General features: G+C 39.9%; 1 protein-coding gene across 3 annotated transcripts in view; it reads right to left on the bottom strand.

Moving 5' to 3' along the window:
• The window catches only part of ehbp1 (EH domain binding protein 1), a 190,321-nt gene that overhangs the window by 18,321 nt on the left and 146,830 nt on the right, over window positions 1-25,170 (bottom strand). For 2 of the 3 annotated variants that reach the window (XM_052153523.1, XM_052153525.1), the window contains one exon: window positions 21,528-21,654. In XM_052153523.1, the coding sequence (XP_052009483.1) occupies window positions 21,528-21,654 (127 nt within the window). The remainder of the gene's footprint in view (window positions 1-21,527; window positions 21,655-25,170) is intronic. The other variant, XM_052153524.1, reaches the window with a different exon arrangement.

The raw sequence follows: 25,170 nt of genomic DNA, 5'->3' as shown, positions 1-25,170 counted from the left end.
TTTGATGCATTTTACAAATAATATTTTGAATGTGTATATTTCTGCACTGATAAACTGATATGAAAATGTCCAAACAATGTATATAAAGAAATAAAAATGGTTTTGCATAATTCTGAATTGATAATTTACATCTAAGCTTAAATTAGTTGCTTTCAAAATCAAGCCATTTGTAATATTACATACATACAAATTCAACTTTGTAAAATACATGTTGGAATTTTTTCTTTGCTAATTATATAGAAAATTCCAATAATTCTGATAATAAATGTTTCTAAATTCTGATAATAAATGTTTCCATGGTTTGACTGAAATAACATTTGTTTTATATATAATAAATATATGAATATAAAATTTTCTATAATAAAAAAACATGCTTCCCTAGCTTGGCCTTTCACTCCCAATAGTATTCTCTTTAGAATGAAGCACAGTAACATGAGAAACATATTCAAACCCTACAGTCTACACATTCACACGAGCAGGCTGCAGGGGCCAGGCTCGTCTGTTAGGCCTGAGGGCCTGTGTCCATGGCAGGGTGATCTGGCCTCTATAGTCAAATCAGATTAAGATAGTCATCTCAGCCACTGAATCATTCAAACCAGATAGCATTAATGAAATCCTCACACATTTCACAATCTGCCCCTCATTCCTGTTAACCTTTATTGATTATTTACTAACAGCGACAGCGCACACCCTACCACACAAAACAAAACCCAAATGTAAAATGTCATGTAAATATCTATATGCTAGACTTTATCAGATGTGTATGTACCTGTTCAATTTTAATCTGCGCTAATTTGTCAAATAACCCACAACTAGCACTGTAGTATTTCCAAAATATCAATTAAATATCTGAGCTTAGTTACAAAAACTACAACTTGATATTTGGGAAACATTAGCATACAAGATCTTTCGAAAGTTGTTTAAATTATAGTCCTGAATGTTTTTTATTTTCAAGGCATGTCATTAGGCAAAATGCTGTGAATAGCAAATTAATTATGTGAATTTAACGTTCTATTTTTTAAATTAGAACCTTATTTAGATATTTACAGAATGATAAAAAGCGAAATAACTCTGAAGTAAACCTCCACAACAGGGGGATTGTTTTGCTTGGCATTTTGTTTAATTACAAAATTCCCCCTCAATTGATTTAGATAAAAATCTTTCTAAAGCTTCAAGAAACCAGAACAATTACAAATTAATCCTGAGTCCTTCTAAGATCTGGGTGTCTTTACTCGAGGAAAAAAAAAAAAAGAAAAAAAAAAAAGCTGAGGGTGGAGAGAAGAGGCCATAAAGAAAAGAAAAAGAAAAGAAATATATTAAACCCTGTGATCACAGCAAGCTCTTCTCATTTCTTATCCACCCGTTTTCTGTTTAATCCAATACCCAGTAATCCAATTTGTCTATCTGAGTTTGAAGGGGAAGATCTCCACTCCTCTGCCACTCAGTCACTTTTTGAACATTTACGATTTATTTTAAGTGGGCTGACTCTCCTCTCTCGTTCATTCTGTGCCTCTGAATGCCATGTCCCTCTTTTGTGTTGTCAGGAGTTAAAATGTGAGAAAAACAGAGAGAGAGAGAGAGAAATAAAAAAAGAAATAAGCTAAATTAAAAAAAAAAAGGGTGAAAAAAACCAAGATGAACATGGTTTTGTGTGATTGAGATGAAGTACCAGTCAGGGAGTCTTTTTGAATATGCATGAAGGCAATAATCAGATATTCGCTCGTCACTGAAGGAGAGAGCGGAGAGTACAAAAGGATTGATTTAATTACTCTGAGTGGGTCTGCAATGTGGAGAATTCTTGTTAGCATGGGCTGAAAGGGCCGCACTCGCCTTGCTCTGATGGAAGGTAGTTTAGCTTTAACCACAATACCTAATCTCAGGATAAAACCCGGCCATTGTGCTTTAAGACACCCATCGCTAGTTTCAAAATGGACAGAACACATTTTCTCTTGTTTAAGCCAAACTAGTTAACCGCTAACATTTTCCCCGTTTGCTATCTATCAGGGGATTAGCCTCTTTAGGTGACCAAGAGACTGAAAAAGCAACAAGAGACAACAGAGATCCTCAAGACCTTAAATTTACTACAACAAATGCTTTCCGTCAAGCAGAGGTTGATTCATTTTAAATAGCACAAATCTGTACACCATCTTAGATTCAAATGGAATTAAACCACTATATGAATATTAACAAAATATCTAAATCACTATTACAACAGAAATAAATCACAAAATATAGAGATAGCACAAAACATGTTTTAGATATGTGCTTTTATAAATATTGCTTTCAGGCTGTATGTTTAGGGAAATATTATCACTTAATTATTACAAACTGACATAACTGCATTAATGGAACATGACCAGCAATGACGCATTACAATTTAATTCCGCCCCACCACTAGGATTTCAATTGCCACTGGTATTATTGACCTTCAACTGCTTGCTTTGTGGCTTATGAGAAAGAATTCATAAGCTTTCACTGAGAAGTGAGGAACTGCAGGGAAAAACAGGATCACTAAAGTCACCCTTAATGACAGAAATGCTTTGGCTATACATACACTGTTATCATACATCCATTCATGTAATTGTTTGAACATTCAAGTGAGGGGCTGACGGCAGATAGGCTGTACCTTAATACTTCTCTCTTACCCACCCCTCAACACTGTTAACACAAACAGCCCCTCTGCAAACAACCCAGTCCCCCTGCTAATAGCACAGACCCCTCTCACTTTATTCCTAATGCGGCAGGGGCAAAACAAACAACTGGCAGGTAACAGATTTTAATAAAACGGAATGTTCCAGCTCAAAACTGGGATTGGATGAGCCATGTTCGCAGGCACTGTAAAATTACTATAAAAGGACACCTGTGACCGTACATTCTATGAATACGCAATTGCAAACATGCTACAGTACGGATAATAAGCTATATTACTTATCTAAGTACTTTAGTGAGAATTACTTATTCGGATAAATCTTAATAATACATTTAGCTATTTATGAACATTATGTTCTTGTATCAAATTACTGTTGCCGCAGCATGGGCAGTTAATTTATGGCCACAATAGTGTGCTGATGAAGGGAGGCGGACGATACGAGACCGAGATACGAAATATGATGCCATATTTTAAAGCTTGTGACACCGTACATGCTGCTACAACCTTTTCTTAATCTCCTTGATTGGCCCTGTGTACTAACAATCTACAGCTAAGGAGAAACAGTTAAGACTAGAACTGTGTCCCAAACGACACTATGCACTCAGCCATGTAGTGCATGAAGTGTAGTATCCTCCCAAATGGAACACTTAACTTTTTTAACTACAAACATTGGTTTGCCACTAGCTTTAGTGCGCTATTCACCCTCAGTTCACTTCTATCTCAATAATATACATATTTGCACAGCATGGTATGATGGTAAAGCGTTAAACTAACTTTTGTAAGAAGCTGTCTTCACAGAAGTTTCGCTAGTTGTCATATTCTCCATTATATGCAATTGATTTGCCAGATCACCATTGCTGTTGGTAACTCCGCCCCATCCGCTATGTACAGCAAGTACAAGTGCATGAAGTTTCCAACATTCCACACTCTGTTTTGACCGTTGAAAAAGTGCATCATCCGGGTACTCTCAGTACACGTATTTTTGTTGCATTTTCAGTGTAAACATACTACTCACACTACTTTAACTTCAAAATGATGAAAAATAGTGCAGAAGTATGCGGTTTGGGATGCATTTTAGATATAATTTAGCCTGTCTTTCTGAGTTAAGCATGGGAAATCACAAATATGTCCATCTCGGTCCACAGGCCCCTAAACTATTAAACTGTGTTTGTATGCCCCCCTCATTTTTTATCAATGAACATTATCACAAACTTACAGACTATCAGTGAGTGTTGGCCGTTCTTTGCTCCTTAATCCCTGGACCGCCTGTCCACTATCTCAACTTCATAATGAGCATAACAGCCAAGACAGGCAGTTTACATTACAAAACAACAATTACAGCCCTCTTCAAAACACCACTCGGGACAAATAATAATGTAAAATGACAGAAGGGTGGAAAAAAGGGATAAAAAGATGGCTGAAATAATTCCATGGATCTTGTGTGACACTGTTTTTTTGTGGATGATGACATCCAAAAGAAGCTGTGACACCAAACAAACAGAAAACAAGAAATACATTTAGATTAAATGCAGAAACTACTAGTGAGTCTCATGCCCATTTTTGGACTAAAATGTCAGTTTGATCAAATGTAATCAATAGTTTGTCATCAGACAAGGTTTTAATGCAATTAACAATTTAAATAAAACACCTAATAATAGGCTTGAAACACATTTAACAGCCAAGATATCACTAAAATGTAAGTTTGTAGATTAAAACAAAAAACAAAATCACAAAAGCCTAATATGACCTTCAGGGTGAAACACTGGAGCCAGAGGTCCTCTCGTTCTTATTTTGACAAATACTATCATTTCACTCCATCACCCACTTTAAGCCTGCTTTTGGGAGTGCTGAACACAGGGGCAGAATCAAGGGCCTTTGGAAAAAGCAGAGTACTTCAGGTAATTAAAGCTGGGTGAGTGGCAGACGAGAGCGGTAAAAAAAAGATCACCTGGTGAAGCCCTCCGAAAAGGTGTTTCATTAAAAGCCTTTTACCATACAAGCACGGCACAATGTGGGGACGCTGTATTTTACCACTTGTGCTCAACAGGCCCTCAGAGCAGCGGCTCGGATGAGAGCAGAAACCTATCCCAGTTAATAATCTCATAACAAAAGCTAAAAGACATCATCCTATTAACTAGTGGTCTCTGGCACTAATGCAAGCTACTGCCCTGTGCCTCTGTATAGAGAACTCGGCTTTTAAAAAGGAGTGTGTGAACAGCCAGCGGGAGACTAGCCCCATCAGACCTAGGCCCTCTTTCACCCTTTATCTGTTCCCTCTTGTTTGGGGGTTGTCAGTGATATCATGAAGCTCGAAGAAATCATCCCCGGTATTTGTCGAATCAGTTTAATTTTGGGTGTCGGATTTGACAGAATTGTGCGAAGTGAGAATGCAGAAGTCACGTTATTTCTTTTTTTGCAATTTAGATATCATTTGATTTTTGCCAATAACTCGGAGGAGGAATGTTAGTGACACCTCCCCCTTCCCTCTCGCACCTCCCACTCCTTGTTGCACATTTTACCTTTTTTCTTTTCATCTTTCTTCTGTCCTTTCTTTCTTTGGGGGAATATTAAATGAGTGAGCCTGCTGAAAGGCGCTGAGTCGCTGACACAAAAAGCGTTAAAAATTCTCATTTGGTTGTCTTTATTTTGCTAGCGCCATGTGGTCCTTGAAGATGTTGAAAACACGGGAAGCAGAGGAAAGATCAGAGTCGGCTCATTAGCATTGGGACAGAACTGGAGGCAGTGGTGTATAGTGGGCCCTACTCCAGAGCTCCAGTGAGAGCAGTTGGTAGTAAGCTCCCAGTTTCATTGTGCTTTTGTCTTTCCTCCAGTTCTACCTCACAGCGGGGAGCAACGCTAGGGGAATTATGGGAAAAAAATAATTTTGACCAAGGTGGAGAGGACTGGAATATTGTCAGACATAGCCTTCATGTGTATAGATGATGGGTAAGGTGTAAGTGATTTGTCTTCAAAAGTCCCAATCGTCTACTCTAGGCCAATCCATCTACTCGCACTTCAGAATAATTAACAATAGATTTGCAAAATATTTTTGACTCTACCTATAATTTATAAGCATAAAAAAAAAAACACTATATCTAAACTATATGAGGAAATATATGTGTGTGAATTATGCTATATATGTGAGCTCAAGGATTTAAGCTAAATAACAGTTATAGAATCCTTAATGACTAAATGCCTCAAGCTTTGATGGAAAGGGGAAAACATCAGGGTTAACAGTTGCCTGTCTCCATCTCACCCCTGTATTTTCCAGTCAAAGTGAAATGTATAAAGGTCTAGTTGGATGGGTTTATCGGATAAATCCTGCTGGTTGGACAGCTATCTTAGAAGATGACCCTGAAGAAAATCAACAGCTCATTTGCCCAAAGCTGAAAGTAGTCACCATGGAAATTAAAATCTGCTTCTCCTCACAGCCCTAGATTCAAATGTACTATATATATATATATATATATATATATATATATATATATATATATATATATATAAACTCTCACTTTCAACTGCTTTTATTTTCAGCAAACTTAACATGTGCAAATATTCGTACGAACATAAAAAGATTCAACAACTAAGACATAAACTGAACAAGTTTCACAGACATGTGACTTACAGAAATGGAATAATGTGTCCCAAAAGATACAGTCAGAATCTGGTGTGGCCTCCAACTGCATTAAGAACTGCAGTGCATTTCCTCCTCATGGACTGCACCAAATTTGCCAGTTCTTGCTGTGAGATGTTACCCCACTCTTCCACCAAGGCACTTGTAGCCCTCACCCTCTGATCCAACAGATCCCAGACGTGCTCAATGGGATCCGGGCTCTTCACTGGCCATTGCAGAACATTGACATTCCTGTCTTGCAGGAAATCACTCACAGAACGAGCAGTATGGCTGGTGTAATTGTCATGCTGAAGTGTCAAGCCAGCATGAGCCTGCAGGAAGGGTACAGCATGAGGGAGGAAGATGTCTTCCCTGTAATGCACAGCATCGAGTTTGCCTGCAATGACAACAAGCTCAGTCCGATGCACACTGCTCCAGACCATGACAGACCCTCCACCTCCAAATCGATCCCACTCCAGAGTACAGGCCTCGGTGTAAATTTCATTCCTTCGATGATAAACGTAAGTCCGACCATCAACCCTGGTGAGACAAAACCGCAACTTGTCAGTGATGAGCACTTTTTGCCAGTCCTGTCTGGTCCAGCGAAGGTGGGCTTGTACCCATAGGCGACATTGTTGCCGGTGATGTCTTGTAAGGACCTGCCTTAACAAGCCCTCAGTCCAGCCTCTCTAAGCCAACTGTGGACAGTCTGAGCACTGATGGAGGGATTGTGCTTTCCTGGTGTAACTCGGGCAGTTGTTGTTGCCATCCTGTACCTGTCCCGCAGGTGTGATATTTAGATGTACTGATCCCGTGCAGGTGTTGTAACACGTGGTCTGCCACTGCGAGGACAGTAAGTCTCCCTGTAGCACTGTCTTATGCATCAAAATTATCTTTAAAATACAGTGTGCTGAAAAAGGGACATTTCCTTTTTTACTACATTAGCAGCAGATCCTTTAACTCCTGTAAGTTGCGAGGTGGGGCCTCCATGGGTCAGACTTGTTGGTCCAGCACATCCCATAGATGCTAAATCGTATTGAGATCTGGGGAACTTGGTGGCCAAGTCCACACTTTGAACTCTTTGACAAGTTTCTCAAACCACTCCTGAACAATTTTTGCAGTGTGGCAGGGCGCATTATCCTGCTGAAAGAGGCCACTTCCATCAGGGAATACCATTGCCGTGAAGGGGTGTACGTGGTCTGCAACAATATTTAGGTAGGTGGTACGTGTCAAAGCATTTACATTTGCATGAATGCCAGGGCCCAAGGTTTCCCAGCAGAACAAAAAAGAAAAAGCGATTGCTCTGACCAGGCCACCTTCTTCCATTGCTCCACAGTCCAGTTCTGATGCTCATATGACCATTGCAGGTGCTTTTGGCAGTGGACACGCAGCAAGCTGTGATGCACTGTGCATTCTGACACCTTTATATCATGACCAGCATTACTTTTGTCAGCAAGTTGTGCTACAGTAGCTCTTCTGTGGGAATCGACCAGATGGGCTAGCCTTCGATCCCCACATACATTAATGAGCCTTGGGCACCCATAACCTCTTCGCCGGTTCACCGGTTGTCCTTCCTTGGAACACTCTTGATAGGTACAAACCACTGCATACTGGGAACACCCCACAAGTCCTGCTGTTTTGGAGATGCTCTGACCCAGTCGTCTAGGCATCATAATTTGGCCCTTGTCAAAAATGTCCCAGATCCTTTCGCTTGCCCATTTTTCCTGCTTCCAACACATGAAATTCAAGGAAGTTTGCTCAATAAATGTTTGGTATAAAATATTCCAATACTCAATTTTCCAGAAACCTGCACAGTTCTGTAATGCCTTTTGTTTTCATTCTTTAAAATGTAGGCAATGTTAATTGACTCAAGGAGGTCTGTCCATATGGAGAAGAAATGTCGATGTATGACAAAATTACTTAATATTGCCAAGGTTTTGTCCGTTATACATTAATTGTTTGGTTGTCATTGGTTCATATGTTTTTAGTCCAAGAAAACTATTATTAATAAATATTGCCTTGCAATCAGACTTTTTACGTGTATGCATCTGAATTTCTGGTCTTACGGACAAGACGAAAGCAAAAGTAAGAAAGACCAGAGTAATCTTTTGGCCATATTGTCGGGGGTGTCTGGTTGATGCTAGCTGGTCTCCAAAAGAGTTGAAATGATCAACAACCAAAGCAACAATAGCTTCAGGGGGTGGGAGAGAGTGGCATAAATTAATGGCTGATTTCTCTGGCTTTGATGGAATTAGCGGTACTTCTTTTCTCAATGTGCCATGTGAATGTCCTTGCATTAAACGTTTTTTTTTTTTTTTCAAATCTCTTTCTCTCTCTCTCTCTACCATTTTCCCCCTTTTTGACAAGTAAGGCCACCCAGCAGAAAGCAACTGATGCAAAACCCCCAAGTAATCCCTGTGTTTATCTCTCCACTGTGGTAAGTCTGAACACAGACCCCATTATCTCACGGATTTGAGCAAACTTTCATTTATTTGTTGGCCTTGGGTATTCTCTTTCTTCAACTTCGATGCCTGAGTTTAGGATCCCCTGATTCCCCTATTCCAATGTAAATAGATTTGCATAGTGTTACAATGCATCTAGCTGAGGTACTGATTAGCTGACAGAGGGGAGGCCTGTTTGCATGGGGGGTAACCCCAGTAGACATGTACATGTAAAAAGGTGCCTTCCAGGAGGGAGCGGTGAGCACATACATATGTATCCGTTATTGAATGAAGATTCACAAAATCTCCACACAGCCAAATGGAATAAGTCTGGTTGGATTCCTTCCCCCATTTCTTGCTCTTCATTGAACCTAAACTAACTGCTTCAAGTTGATTGCACCCAACTGATTTTGCTGCAAAATTGTCACAAATGGACAACTAATCAAGCATAATCTTATAAACATTTAGGTTCTTAGGAGTTTTATGATTTGAAAGACTGGACAGACCCAATGTTTATCCAAAGCTTAAGTTTTTATGGTTTTATAAAAATACTTTTAATAGTCCTATATCTTAGGCCTATGGTTAATATATAGTATACACTCACCTAAAGGATTATTAGGAACACCTGTTCAATTTCTCATTAATGCAATTATCTAATCAACCAATCACATGGCAGTTGCTTCAATGCATTTAGGGGTGTGGTCCTGGTCAAGACAATCTCCTGAACTCCAAACTGAATGTCAGAATGGGAAAGAAAGGTGATTTAAGCAATTTTTAGCGTGGCATGGTTGTTGGTGCCAGACGGGCCGGTCTGAGTATTTCACAATCTGCTCAGTTACTGGGATTTTCACGCACAACCATATCTAGGGTTTACAAAGAATGGTGTGAAAAGGGGAAAAACATCCAGTATGCGGCAGTCCTGTGGGCGAAAATGCCTTGTTGATGCTAGAGGTCAGAGGAGAATGGGCCGACTGATTCAAGCTGATAGAAGAGCAACTTTGCCTGAAATAACCACTCATTACAACCGAGGTATGCAGCAACGCATTTGTGAAGCCACAACACGCACAACCTTGAGGCGGATGGGCTACAACAGCAGAAGACCCCACCGGGTACCACTCATCTCCACTACAAATAGGAAAAAGAGGCTACAATTTGCAAGAGCTCACCAAAATTGGACAGTTGAAGACTGGAAAAATGTTGCCTGGTCTGATGAGTCTCGATATCTGTTGAGACATTCAGATGGTAGAGTCAGAATTTGGCGTAAACCGAATGAGAACATGGATCCATCATGCCTTGTTACCACTGTGCAGGCTGGTGGTGGTGGTGTAATGGTGTGGGGGATGTTTTCTTGGCACACTTTAGGCCCCTTAGTGCCAATTGGGCATCGTTTAAATGCAACGGCCTACCTAAGCATTGTTTCTGACCATGTCCATCCCTTTATGGCCACCATGTACCCATCCTCTGATGGCTACTTCCAGCAGGATAATGCACCATGTCACAAAGCTCGAATCATTTCAAATTGGTTTCTTGAACATGACAATGAGTTCACTGTACTAAAATGGCCCCCACAGTCACCACATCTCAACCCAATAGAGCATCTTTGGGATGTGGTGGAACGGGAGCTTCGTGCCCTGGATGTGCATCCCACAAATCTCCATCAACTGCAAGATGCTATCCTATCAATATGGGCCAACATTTCTAAAGAATGCTTTCAGCACCTTGTTGAATCAATGCCACGTAGAATTAAGGCAGTTCTGAAGGCGAAAGGGGGTCAAACACAGTATTAGTATGGTGTTCCTTATAATCCTTTAGGTGGGTGTATAATAGTATTTAAACTAGCACTAATTAAGGTGGCAGTGCCGACACCACCCATTTCAAGCAAAGTGAAATGTAAAAGTTTGGCAACCCAAATCTTTAGTTAAGTCTGTGACATTAGTGTGTGTTTAGAGCAGGTTGTAGTCATTTAAAGGCCAAAGCACAGTATGCAAAGCACAGTATGCTTGACGTAAACTTCCGGTACACACGGCCAGCAAGTGACTGCGCGCCGGCTAGATGTTCTCGACCCGCGGACGCAGTTATCGTCTGTGCAAATAGTTTATAAGTATATCACAAAGAAGTTGTAGTGGGCACATGTCAGTGTATACCTGGGCCTTAAGAGTATCTTTGTTTTCTCATCTACTTAGGACCTGCTCTGCCCCTCTGTTGACATACTAGAGGTGTGAAATTCTAGGGGGTTATCAGCACTCCATTTAGATTCACACTGAACCCTGCGAGATACAGAAATGGCTACCTGTAGAGACGACAAATTAGCACAAGCAGCAAGAACCCATCAACACTTGCAGAATGTTTTTCTAACTAATATATGATTTGCTATTATTTGCTTAATCTTATTCCCAAGTAAACATCAACGTCTGGGTTGCGAAGACGACATCTGCTAGACAAACGCAAGATTTTCAGCCTTTCAGATTACTGTCAAAAGCATTTATAAAGTGTCTGTTATCATAATTTGATAAATGTGCCAGCTACGTAATGCTGTGTAATATTGTGATGCAACACATACATGATCAACCACTGCATTCACATACTAAAAGATTGAGGACATTAAAGGCCAAAATGTCCTAACAAACTAGGAGAGGTGGAATATGAGTTAGTTCAGAGCAGAGGTGCTAGTCCTTCTGCATTGTAGTCATCTCCCTCCTGCAGTGTGCCTTTACATAATTTGCCCCTCCTCCCCCATTAGAGCAATCGGCTCGTCTCCCCGGGCCGTGCGTTAGAACAAATTTGAGCGGTGTCATATTGCACGTATTTCAACAAGGCCAATACGGTTCCTGCCCAATTTGCTTAATGAATTAAGAAGAGGAGAGTAATGGATGTGCTAACACTATTAGCCACCCTCCACACATGTGCATTGTGGATTCTGGCATTACACCCCCTCCCTCTTTTTCTCTCAGGTTTGCTTAAGGACAAATTGATAATGAGTCTCCTCCATACAGTAACTATAAAAGTCGCTTTCCTTGCTATCTCTTCATCTGTAAGCGGCTAACAGCTGAACAATAGCATTTAAATGGTCATTTCCATTAGCTCAAATGAGCTATTTTGGGTGTCGTTAGTGTGTTTTAGCATGCTTAAGGTGGGCTGGGTAGAGAGGCCATGTGCTGATAAGGTTCAGGTAGTACGTTAGAGGAATGTGTAGCCTAAAGAGGGCCATACAAAGGGAAATGAGCAACAACTGGGCTAGCATAGTAGGGCTGTTAGAACGTGAATGCCCCTAATTACAGACCAACCCCACGTCATTGCACTTAATTGTAAAGTGTGTCTTAATCAGTTTCCATATGAAAAGGTCTATTAATTAAGTGCATGGCTGAAATTCAATTTTGTTGTCAGGAGACTATTTGTAAACAAAATAATGATAAATTATGCAAACGGAGCCCTGCACACAGAAAGTGTTTTGGTAAGACTTTAGTATAAAGAATTTACAGATTAAAGGAAAAAAAATGAGAGATTTTAAGTTAGAAGATTACAAATACATTTTAACAATTTTTTTCACAATTCCTTACATTTAATCATAGAAAACATTCCCTGTCAGTTAGGATCACAACTTTATTTTAAGAATATTAAATGTCAAGATTTATTTCAGCTTTTATTCCTTCATCACATTCCCAGTGGGTCAGATGATTGCATACACTCTGTTAGTATTTGGTAGCATTGCCTTTAAACTTGGTTCAAACATTTTGGGTAGCCTTCCACAAGCTTCTCACAATGGTGGAATTTTGGCCCATTCCTCCAGACAGAACTGGTGTAACTGAGTCAGGTTTGTTGGCCTCCTTGCTCGCATGCCTTTTCTGCCCTCAAATTTTCTATACGATTGAGGGTCAGGGCTTTGTGATGCCCAATCCAATACCTTGACTTTGTTGTCCATAAGAAATTTTTCCACAACTTTGGAGGTATGTTTGGGGTCATTTTCAATTTAGAAGACCCATTTGCAACCAAGCATTAACTTCCTGTCTGATGTCTTGGGTTGTTGCTTCAATATATCCACAAAAATTCCTTATGACTATTTTGTGAAGTGCACCAGTCCCACCTGCAGTAAAGCACCCCCACATCATGATGCTGCCACCCCCATGCTTCACAGTTGGGAGGGTCTTCAGTCTGCAAGCTTCACCCTTTTTCCTCCAAACATAACAATGGTCATTATGGACATACAGTTAAAATTTTGTTTCAACAGACCAGAGGGCATTTCTTTAAAAAGTAAGATCTTTGTCCCCATGTGCACTTGCAAATTGTAGTCTGGCTTTTTATGGTGGTTTTGGAGCAGTGGCTTCTTCCTTGCTGAGAAGCCTTTTAGGTTATGTCGATATAGGACTCGTTTTACTGTGGACATAGATCCACAGATACACCTCTAATTGACTCCAATTAGCCTATCAGAAGCTTGAAATCATTTTCTGGAGTATTCCAAGCTTCTTTAAGGCACAGTTAACTTATCAGATGTACATTTCTGACCCACCAGAATTGTCATATAGTCAATTAAAAGTCAACAATCTGTCAGTAAACTATTTTTGGAAAAAATTACTCGTGTCATCCACAAAGTAGATTTCCTAAATGACTTGTCAAAACTATAGTTTGCTAATATGAAATATGTGGAGTGGCTACAAAATGAGTTTAAATGACTAAGTGTATGTAAACTTCTGACATCAACTGTATATAATTGAATAAAATTAAAGAAAACATTTCCTATTACATTATTTATTAATGACATCAAGTCTTGGTTAGAAATATTTTAATACTCAAAACTAGGGGTGGGTGATATGACCAAAATCGTATATTGTGATATGATAAATTTTATATCACAATAATATAAAAAATAAAATAATAATAATAATTATAATACATTTTGTTTTAAACCAACCTTACCACAATGCTACATTTCAAATTATGCCACATTATGCTACAAGCTGTCATTGTTGACTAATATTATTATTATTATTATAAACTTTCCTTAAGAAACTCAACATCTTCTGAAAGCAATGCAACAAAGGAAATAATCCATAAGTAAAAAAAAAAAAAAAAAAAGCAAAAACATTTCATTAGGCTCTTAATGATTTATGTCATCTCTGTAGAAAATATTCAAATATCTGAAAGCAAAGCCGGTTTGTTTCCTGAAATCTAACATTATTCGAATGAAACTTTATTAAAGGTTATGAGGTGTAGTTTAAAAAATCTTCATGACAGATGACAAATAACTGTTGGCCCATGAAATAATTTTTATTTCAGTGATGGTTAGAATGTCAGGCTCTCTTGCCGTTTAAAATGTTTGACTTCCTCTTTATCACTTTCAAGTTAAAAACTCAAAATCTCCATCTTCCTCCTCAATTTGTCTGACAAAATGTGAATAGAATGAGTTGCACATTTCTTGCAATGCGGTGGTGATTTTGTGTAACCGCAATACAGACAAAAATCTGAAATGTACTCTAATTGACAAATTTCTACCGGTTTATTGTGTATATCGCCACATCTACTCAAAACTGTTGAATGTTTTATATATATATATATATATATATATATATATATATATATATATATATATATATTTTTTTTTTTTTTGACATTACCAACAAAGCACAGGTCTTGCTGGTGTTGTGTAGTGTGGCACTGTTTTTCTGTGTATGGAGCCGCAGTGGCATGGCACTAGCTGCTTTTGGCGGGGTCTTACTGGAATGGCAGTCAAGGGGTGGGGAGATGAAAAGGCCTCAAGATGCTTCAATAAAGGGGAGATTATAATACGCGCCATCATTGTGCCCCTTTTGAAAATGTTAATCGGGCATATCACTGCCTGCCTGCAATGCCACAAGTAACGTTTAACTTACCTTCTCACCAACAACTTAGAGGACAGCAAGGCCACTGCAAAAAACATGGGGTGGAATGAAAGAGAGGGATAGAGAAAAAATGAGACGAAATATAGAGTAGTATGACGATGACTCGTCGTCATTTCCGTGCCATTATACAAATTTAAATTACACGTCTCTCAATGCAGGCCCTATCTGGAGCAACCAACAAACCCTTCCCCCTGATACCCCCTCCGCAGACACTATCCACCCCGTGCGTTTTATCTTAAGACTCTCAGACAATGCCTGGAGGATCCCCTTCTCTAATCTTCCTTAAAATCCCCTTTCACCCAACTGTTAAAGAATGTTTGAAAGCCTGACACCAGAGCAAAAAAATAAAAAAACTCTTCACATCCGGGAAAAGCTTTTGGAAGGGGGGGGGGGTTGCTGGTTGGGGGTTTAAATGTGAAGTCAATGTAACTTAACTAATTAAATTGTTTTTTGCCTCTCGAACATTCAAACGGCCTCAAAGATTAAAAAGGGCTGATGTCGGGCTTTTCCTTTCTGCCCATTCTATTGTGGCTCTTTTAGAAAAATAAACTTCTTTCTCAAGATGTAATTAAGCACACTTGGAGTAACACTAATGTCATACAATATTAATAAATTGAGGCTAAAGATATAGCCTGTTTATATTAGGTAGCGAGAATAAATTGCCAGAATGACTTCACTATAGCAATCTACACTGTACATGTAACGGTCCAGTGAGAATTAAAACTAGCGGGAAGAACAAAGGGCCAAAAAGCCAGTAGCTGAAAATGGACCATTCTGATGTTAACCAGCTCTTGAAGTCGAGCACATAGTCCAGCCCTAAACCTGAATAGGCAGTCACCTCCTGATCCAGCACTGGCCTTTGGTCATGCCGATAAAAGCCATCCTTATGAGCCAAATTCCTGCGTTTGTCTCCAGGCATACTTTCTGCTGCTCACCACGCACGCTTGGCAGGAAGGCTAAACGAGATCTTTGGTCTTTAAAATTAGAGTGGACAAGGTACCGGACTAGCATGCAAATCCCAGGGAGGTGAAATAATAGGGCCAAGGGAGAACAGAAGAGAATGGCCAAGAGAGACAACAGAAGAAAGAGAACAGGAGAGCGGAAAAAGAAAGTAGGAGTGAGTGAGTTTATGATTGTGTCGATATAAACTGGTGCATGCTGATTGCAAGAGACATGACAAAACGCGTCTCGTCCCCAGAACCGGAGCAAGTATTATGCTCTAAACACTTTTGCTTCTCTTACTGTGGAAAGATTATACTGGTTATCCTATTAATGCAGCTGAAATGCCATTCTAGTGTCTTTAAGCTCTTGCATAGGAGGTCAAGAGGAGTATGCCACCGCTTACAAGCATGCTGTGGATGTAATCTTCCCAAAGTTACAATAATTAATGTTAAGCTTCTTTAGCAATACGTTTCTGAAAGAACTTGCCTGATAATATACTTAAAGCTGTGTTAGCTGTTAGCTGTTGTCTGAGCTTGGAGACCATTTCCCTATGCGACTCACGTAGCCAAGCTTAAATCTTTAGTCAAACTAAAGGGGCTGCTTACAAGCATGTTGCCTTAGCCACACAAGCAATTCCATTTCAGTCTTGGCGGAGCTGAGATCTATAAATGCAGACACTCAAGCAATTATTTCTGCATGGCCACCACTGCATTGGAATGTGGGCACAGAGAATGAATGTGGGAAAACTGAGTGGAAAAAGTGACAAACAAAAATGGTTAACGTTTTGAGTCGAAAATTTTGTAAATATATTTGTAAAAAAGCCTATGAGGATGACCAGGTCTATGAAAAAGCATGTTCTGAATACAACAAATATCATTGGCCTTTTCTGATGCTGGTTTATGTCGGTTATTTTGCCAGAGTGTGATGGCTTGTCTGAAAACTACATTAAGCTGATGATATCCGTCTTGTGTGAATTTCTGTGACCATGCCAGAGAAAAAGAGGAAGGATTAGCATGCAATAAATCTGTGTCATTCTTATCAGACTGGAGTGCAATTTTTAAACATGTTAATCTCACCTAAAACAACTCTGTGCCTTTTTTAAATCTCTTATCGAGAACTCTGTAGGTGTGTTGGTTTTAGGCCACCTTTAAATGCCATTATTTTAATAATTGCGTGTATTGTCGCAGGTTATAAAAGCAATTTGAAAATCATATGTGTGCATAAATGCATGCTGAGCAGATGTCAGGCTGATGCATTCAGGGGGTTGTGGAATATCGCCGCAAAGATAACATTTACACACATTTCAATGCTGAGCGCTGAAAAATTTCAAAGTGATTTGGGAAGGCATTGTGCCCAAACAGAATGGTGAGTGGGTGAATACCTCTCCTCTCTCTCTCTGTGCAACACGTTCAAAATTGATATGTTTTGAAATCTGGGTGACACTAACATATTTAGAGGTGACGGTTGAGCTGTTGGCGAGATGGGCAGAAGGCGGCAGTGTGTATGTGTGTGTGTGAAGGACACTGCTCCCTCTGGTGTGGGAATAATAAGTTCATTAGGCAGGAGCCACTGCAGGCCTCGCTGTTCCCCTGAGCGCTCATCGTTCCGTTTACGGCCTCCTAGCCCATCAGCGGCTGCATCATTATGGCTCTGCTATAATTAAGAGCTGTTAGAAAGTGAATTCTCCAACTGCAGATTAGAAAATTAAACTATTTACTGATTACATATTAATAGAAGACAACAATGGCAGTCGCCATAAGCTTGGAAGGCAACCAAGGAATACATCTGTGTACTTAATTACCATAAACAATGGTTGCATGGAAATAGAGTTTTATACGCATTCCCTTCTGTAATACGCCTGATATCAGAAGACACTTGACAATTCGTGTTCAATTATCTCCATTCTTTAATGTGCTGTGAACTGCACACAGTAAATAAATTAACCAGCCCAATTACTGTGAATTCATCTGGGAAACAAACGCAAAAAAACAGCAGACCAAGGCAGAGCATATAATGAGAGGGGGAAGGGGAGGATGGATGGGGTTTTGGGGATCAGGAGTAGTTTGTATTAAGAGTTTTTGTATGTACAGACACATGCATACAATAATTTATAGGTGGATGAAGAAAATAAATAGCCATTATGCACATTACAAGAAGAATGCTAGATGCTACAGTGACATGAATCTCTAAAAGCATGGCTGTTGTTGGGGGAGTGTGCAGACGTGATGGTGTATTGGCGTGGCGACCGCGTCATTTAGAATTTTAAATATAGGTATGGGCTTCTGAGGTGGTCAAGTTGGAGCCAGAATCAATAATTCTGGACAAATCATTACCATTTTTTTCACAAATGTAATTTTCATGCTGTAAACGTCCTATCTAAATGATAAATAATCTAGAGTCTCCACAATTTAGTCTCATCACAGGATTTTAATGTGTCTAAATTGAACACCTAACCCATTCATACTAACGCACTACCTTCATGTTCTTTAATAATAAAAAACAAAAAACAAACATTTCCTTGCTATGTGTACTGCTCTAAGCTATTTGAGAGTTGTATTACAGCACTTAATATATTGTTGCCTCTTTTGTGTGATGAATTGCTTCTATTGTTATCCTCATTTGTAAGTCGCTTTGGATAAAAGCTTCTGCTAAATTAATAATTGTAAAGGACTTGTTTTTGTTTTACTCACCCATTTTGCAATATTTATTGGGTTTTATTGTGCAAATGTTACATTAGTTCTACTTATTGTTGATTTTAACTCCCATTTATCTGCAGTGTGAAGCTATTAGTTTAACTACATTTCTGAGTAGCGAAGTGGTTGCTTCGCTAGTTTTTATATCAAGTTACTTTTTCAGTAAGGTAGTTCACTAGGTAGCGACGTAGCATTGACAAAAGCTACGCCGCTACATCATGCCTTGGGTGTTTACTATCGGCAGTCTTGAATAAAAACTAAAGATCACAAATGAATCGCTGATCTGTGTCGGTTCTTTAAAATGAATTGGTCACACGTGATAGGAAAGCAGTCTGAATCGGTTCATGATTCAATCTGAATGCCTCGGAAAGCTTGCGCGTACGCTGCTGAACCATTAGCGTGTGCTCTTACCTGCCAATAAGCTTACTGAGTATTTTTAACAAGGAAAATAAAGATAACACTGGTTGCAGTGGATCTACAATCAATGGAAACTAAACCTGCAAATGCATCTTATCGTTTACATTGATGAAGAAGATCTCTATAAAGTTCAACACATTTGCAGCTTGTAAATGACTTCTGCAGGTAAATACACTTTCCAACCAAAAGAGTATCAAAACATTTATTAGCCTACATGAAAACACACAAAAAATTACCATGGCATTACCATGTTTTTTGGACAAGTACAGTTACCTGGACACTACATTAATACAATGGTATTGTACAATCGGCACGATATCAGATTTCTGGAACTATCGGTTAACGGTAAAAATTCTCACCGATAGTTTTTCCCTGTTGCGTCCAGTGCTGGAACATCTGGGAATGATCTGCTGTCAATATACAGTATGAGAGCCTCTAGATGCCTTGTGGTGTTTGTTTTGACACGTGAGACTATACTCTGCATAGAGCGGAACACTTCAGATGCGGATTTAAAACATCTACAATGAAAATGTATGTATAAAGTACACTACAGTACACGTTGTCATATCATTATAAAGTAATTAATTTGTTGACTAGATGCTGCATTAGTAGAGAACAGCAGTATGTTTGCTGACAAGGCTGAGAGGATGCTAAAGCTAATCTCAAGTGGTTAGAACAATGTGACAAAAAAACATTATTACCATCTCTAGTTTATATCCAGCTGGTCACGGTTAGGCATTTGTTAGCGAGCTAAGTTGCATATTCAAAGCTAGCGATATGAGAGAGCAAATTTATATCTTTATGCAGCCAAGAGAAACGAATAAATGCATCTGATTTCAATAAAAAAAAAATTTATCCACACTGTAATACGATGACTTCAGATCGATCACATTCTTGCAGAAACATATTGCACCACACTGTATACTTGTATACTCTATTGCACTAAACTGTAATATACTGTACCAAGGCTTTGATAAACATCATGTGAATATGTCTTTTAGACACTTTGTCTATGTCGATGCTATGTTACGAGCATTTGCGGTTGAAAAAATAAGAACTAGCTTAAATGTAGCAAGCTACATCTGGCATGTAGCTTGTAGTGTAACTTGCTACTTTCTCTGAAGTGTAGCTTTTAGCTTAGCTTAACTAATTTTTCTGTGAGTAGTTTGTAGCTTAGCTTTCAACACTTTTTTAGTAGCATCCCAACACTGTTTATCTGTTGTTCTTATGCATTTATTCAATGGTATTGTATTTAAGAATGGGGATGTGAGGGTTAATTTTAAGTTAAACAAAATGGTATGTTCCAATTGGTAAAGGCGGGAAAAATTATGTATTTAAACCAGCCGTCACTTAGGGAGACAAGATGGATGACAAGTGTTTGAGCATATGGACTAGGTTATTCTAGCTCTGCTCGAGTGCAAAGAAACTCCGGCCTACATAGTAGAGGGAGGGAGTTGGTACTGCTTTAGTACCTAAAAAAGGTCTAATTTTAAGATGTAACCTTGTTTTTATGATTGCTTTTAAACACTATTTATTTGCACATTTTGCACCTCTGATGGAATAAATATCTTTTGGAACACCATTCCTTCTCTATGGTATGATTTTCCTTGTGACTGCTTGGTCCCTATCACATAGTGCATGATAATTGAAGAATTAAGTGGAACATATTTTTTAATACAGTATACTGTCTGTACAGCATACCATTTGACTTCAGACTTTTAATACTTTTTATATATTATTTAACTATAGAAGCTATTGTTGACAGAACATGCAGTGTGTGAACTTGACAGCAGTAAAAAGGTTTACCTGTTTGCAGCGTTGAAATTTGTGCACTAGCTTAGACAGGTAAGCACATTAAGGTGAGACTTTTACATGGGGTCTGGTGTGTAACGGCTCCTCTTTTTTCTGTATGAGTGTGTAAATCTTGCTGAAATGTTTAGTTTGGTTTTCCACCTGCTAGGGTATTCAAGCCCTATATCATTCAGAGCAAAATAAATACAAAATAAAAACCTTCAAATGGACACCGTGGCTTTGACTTCAGCAGCATCCAGGTGAGTGTGAAGAGAGAGAGCGAGAGGGATGGATGGATGGAAGGTTGGGCAAACATAAAACTGTGACAGTCTTGATATCATCTCAATGTGATGGAGAAGCATAAAAAAAATCCCCTCCTTTTGAACCCCCCTCTCGCCCCACCCCTTCCTTTCCTTGCTTCACAAATTTGCCCTTGTGAAAAATTATTGTTTTGTATCAGCATCCATGGCAGGAAGCTGTTCTCAAATTTCAGTCATTGAAGTGTCATTGCCTTTTTTGCTCAGAACGGAGCTCCATGATTTGACAAAGGCTCAGTAGCCCTATTTCCCTGCTATACACACACCTGAAAGATTGCTCCACATCCTTTCATATGTGTATATAGGAGGAAGAGAGAGAGAGATTGATAGAGGGTGGGAGAGCGAGAGCGAGAGGAGGAGAGTGAGTGCATGTATCTATTAATATGTCTTTAATAATTTCAACATTTCCTTTTTGGTCCGGCCCCAAACACCACCCCTCCCCTCTTCACCCTTTACCCCTCCATATCCCCCTTTTCGCTCCCTCCTCCTTTCTCTCTCTTTTCTACAGCATATCATTGAAGGCCAGATATGGGGTTCTGTTGCGCATGGCTGCACGGTACTGTTCAATAGTGGCTGGCTGGCGGACGCTATCAGCACTAGTTATCAGCTCCCATGAAGGCTCTCTTATCACGGCGGCCCAGAGAGCCTCCCTGCATCCTCACCGCCCCTTTTCATATCCCCGCTGCCGCCCCAACATCCCGGCTTCAAAGATTCACACTTCCCAAACTCCATAAGAGTTTGTGAACGCTCAATTTGCCAAAACTGTTTACAGTGTAATTGGGCGGCGTACCTGTGTCCATGAGATAGCGCAGACGCCTCTCCACACGCGAGGCCCGCGTGTCGATCTGCCTCTGCTCGCTCTCCAGCGCCACCAGTTCTCCCACCACGTACTGACTGGTGTCTTTGAACGCCTTCTGCTGGGCAAGAACAAACGAGAGGAGGGAGGAGGGATGAGAAGGGGAAAAAAATAGGAAGCATCACATCCACAGTTTTTCTTATTTAATAGCAAGGGAACAGTGGTCATAATGATGACTGATGGATATGCAAATTAATGTTTATTTCATCTCTTTGCTTTTTTTCTGTTTTCTTACAAAATGACAGAGTGCTATCAATTTCAAAACTGGTTAAAATCATAAAAACAAAAATCCAAATTTGGTTAAATATATATATATATGTGCCTATTTAAAACACTTTCATTAAAATAAAAATACAATAAAAATGATCTAATATAAAAATTCTAAAATTAGTTTTTTTAAATACAATTAAATAAATGAACAGCAACATAAAATAACAAATGCTGCACTTTTTGTAAAATCCAAAATTTAAAACACAACAATTGTTAATTATATATTGCATACACTGTATATAATTAATGTATGTATATATAATTAATTAATTCATATAGATATATATATACACAGTGGGTACGGAAAGTATTCAGACCCCCTTAAATTTTTCACTCTTTGTTATATTGCAGCCATTTGCTAAAATCATTTAAGTTCATTTTTTTTCCTCATTGTACACACAGCACCCCATATTGACAGAAAAACACAGAATTGTTGACATTTTTGCACATTTATTAAAAAAGAAAACCTGAAATATCACATGGTCCTAAGCATTCAGACCCTTTGTTCAGTATTTAGTAGAAGCACCCTTTTGATCTAATACAGCCGGGAAAGATGCAACAAGTTTTTCACATCTGGATTTGGGTATCCTCTGCCATTCCTCCTTGCAGATCCTCTCCAGTTCTGTCAGGTTGGATGGTAAACGTTGGTGGACAGCCATTTTCAGGTCTCTCCAGAGATGCTCAATTGGGTTTAAGTCAGGGCTCTGGCTGGGCCATTCAAGAACAGTCACGGAGTTGTTGTGAAGCCACTCCTTCATTATTTTAGCGGTGTGCTTAGGGTCATTGTCTTGTTGGAAGGTGAACCTTCGGCCCAGTCTGAGGTCCAGAGCACTCTGGAGAAGGTTTTCGTCCAGGATATCCCTGTACCTGGCCGCATTCATCTTTCCCTCGATTGCAACCAGTCGTCCTGTCCCTGCAGCTGAAAAACACCCCCACAGCATGATGCTGCCACCACCATGCTTCACTGTTGAGACTGTATTGAACAGGTGATGAGCAGTGCCTGGTTTTCTCCACACATACCGCTTAGAATTAAGGCCAGAAAGTTCTATCTTGGTCTCATCAGACCAGAGAATCTTATTTATCACCATCTTGGAGTCCTTCAGGTGTTTTTTTAGCAAACTCCATGCAGGCTTTCATGTGTCTTGCACTGAGGAGAGGCTTCCGTCGGGCCACTCTGCTATAAAGCCCCGACTGGTGGATGGCTGCAGTGATGGTTGACTTACTACAACTTTCTCCCATCTCCCGACTGCATCTCTGGAGCTCAGCCACAGTGATCTTTGGGTTCTTCTTTACCTCTCTCACCAAGGCTCTTTCTCCCCGATAGCTCAGTTTGGCCGGACGGCCAGCTCTAGGAAGGGTTCTGGTCATCCCAAACGCCTTCCATTTAAGGATTATGGAGGCCACTGTGCTCTTATGAACCTTAAGGGCAGCAGAAATTTTTTGTAACCTTGGCCAGATCTGTGCCTTGCCACAATTCTGTCTCTGAGCTCTTCAGGCAGTTCCTTACATTTACATTTACATTTATTCATTTGGCAGACGCTTTTATCCAAAGCTTACTTACAAAAGAGGAAGAACATCAGCTGAATCATCTTAGGGAGACAGTGGTACAAAAGTGCCATATTACAAAGTTTTACTATCATCATAATAGTATACAAAACAGATTTAAGTGCAACAAGAAATGTAAATATATATATATTTTTTTTTTTTTTTTATTATTATTGACCGGTTAAGTGCTTTTGGAAAAGATGTGTTTTTAGCCGCTTTTTGAAGATAGAGAGTGAGTTAGCTTCCCGGATTGAGTTGGAAAGGTCATTCCACCACCGCGGGTATGATGAAACTGAAAGTCCGGGAAAGTGTTTTGGTGCCTCTTTGTTTTGGTATCGACAAGGCGACGCTCCTTAGCCGACCGCAGGCTTCTGGTGGGAACGTAGCTCTGCATAAATGTTTTTAGGTATGCTGGAGCAGACCCAGTGACTGTTTTATATGCCAGCATCAGGGCCTTGAATTTAATACGTGCATGAACCGCAGCCAGTGGAGAGAGACAAAGAGTGGTGTAACATGTGCTCTCTTAGGTTCATTAAAGACCAGACGTGCTGCTGCATTCTGGATCATTTGGAGAGGTCTAATAGCACATGCAGGAAGGCCTGCAATGAGAGCATTACAGTAGTCCAGTCTAGTTATGACAAGGGACTGAACGAGCAGTTGTGTGGCATGTACAGAGAGGAAGGGTCTTATCTTCCTGATATTGTAGAGTGTAAATCTACAAGATCTTGCAGTTTTTGAAATGTGGTCTGTGAAATTTAGCTCATCATCAATGGTTACCCCTAGATTTCTGACCGCTTTGGAAGGCTAAACTGTAGTTGGACCCAGCTGCACGGTGATGTTGTGTTCAACAGCAGGGTTGGCTGGAAAGACAAGGAGTTCTGTCTTGGCAGGGTTGAGTTGAAGGTGGTGTTCCTTCATCCAGGCCGAGATGTCTGCCAGACAGGCAGCGTATCTCGAACGGTCACTGTGGTGTCGCTGGGCTGGAAAGACAAGTAGAGTTAGCGTGTCATCAGCGTAGCAGTGGTAAGAGAAACCATGTGACTGGATGATGGGTCCCAGTGATGTTGTGTATATGGAGAAGAGAAGTGGCCCAAGCACTGATCCCTGAGGTACCCCAGTAAGTAACTGGTGTGGCTTGGATACTTCCCTCCATGCTACCTCAAAGGACCTTTCTGAGAGATAAGAGTTGAACCAGTCAAGCACAGTTCCAGTGATACCCAGTTTAGAGAGGGTGGAGAGTAGGATCTGATGGTTGACTGTGTCAAAGGCAGCAGAAAGGTCCAGCAAAATCAGAACGGATGATCTCGATTCAGCTCTCGCCAGTCTCAGCGACTCGATGACAGACAGCAGGGCAGTCTCAGTGGAGTGTCCACTTTTGAAGCCCGACTGATTGTCATCCAGCAGCTTGTTCTGTGAGAGATAGGCGGAGATCTGATTGAAAACTGCCCTTTCAAATGAGGTCCTTTGACCTCATGATTCTCATTTGCTCTGACATGCACTGTGAGCTGTAAGGTCTTATATAGACAGGTGTGTGGCTTTCCTAATCAAGTCCAATCAGTATAATGAAACACAGCTGGACTCAATTGAATGTGTAGAACTATCTCAAGGATGATCAGAAGAAATGGACAGCACCTGAGTTAAATATATGAGTGTCACAGCAAAGGGTCTGAATACTTAGGACCATGTGATATTTCAGTTTTTCTTTTTTAATAAATGTGCAAAAATGTCAACAATTCTGTGTTTTTCTGTCAATATGGGGTGC

This window comes from Xyrauchen texanus, chromosome 22 (genome assembly GCF_025860055.1).
Source record: "Xyrauchen texanus isolate HMW12.3.18 chromosome 22, RBS_HiC_50CHRs, whole genome shotgun sequence".
Lineage (NCBI taxonomy): Eukaryota > Metazoa > Chordata > Actinopteri > Cypriniformes > Catostomidae > Xyrauchen > Xyrauchen texanus.
The sequence above is the reverse complement of the archived record's forward strand: the minus strand, read 5'-3'. Positions and strand labels throughout refer to the sequence as shown.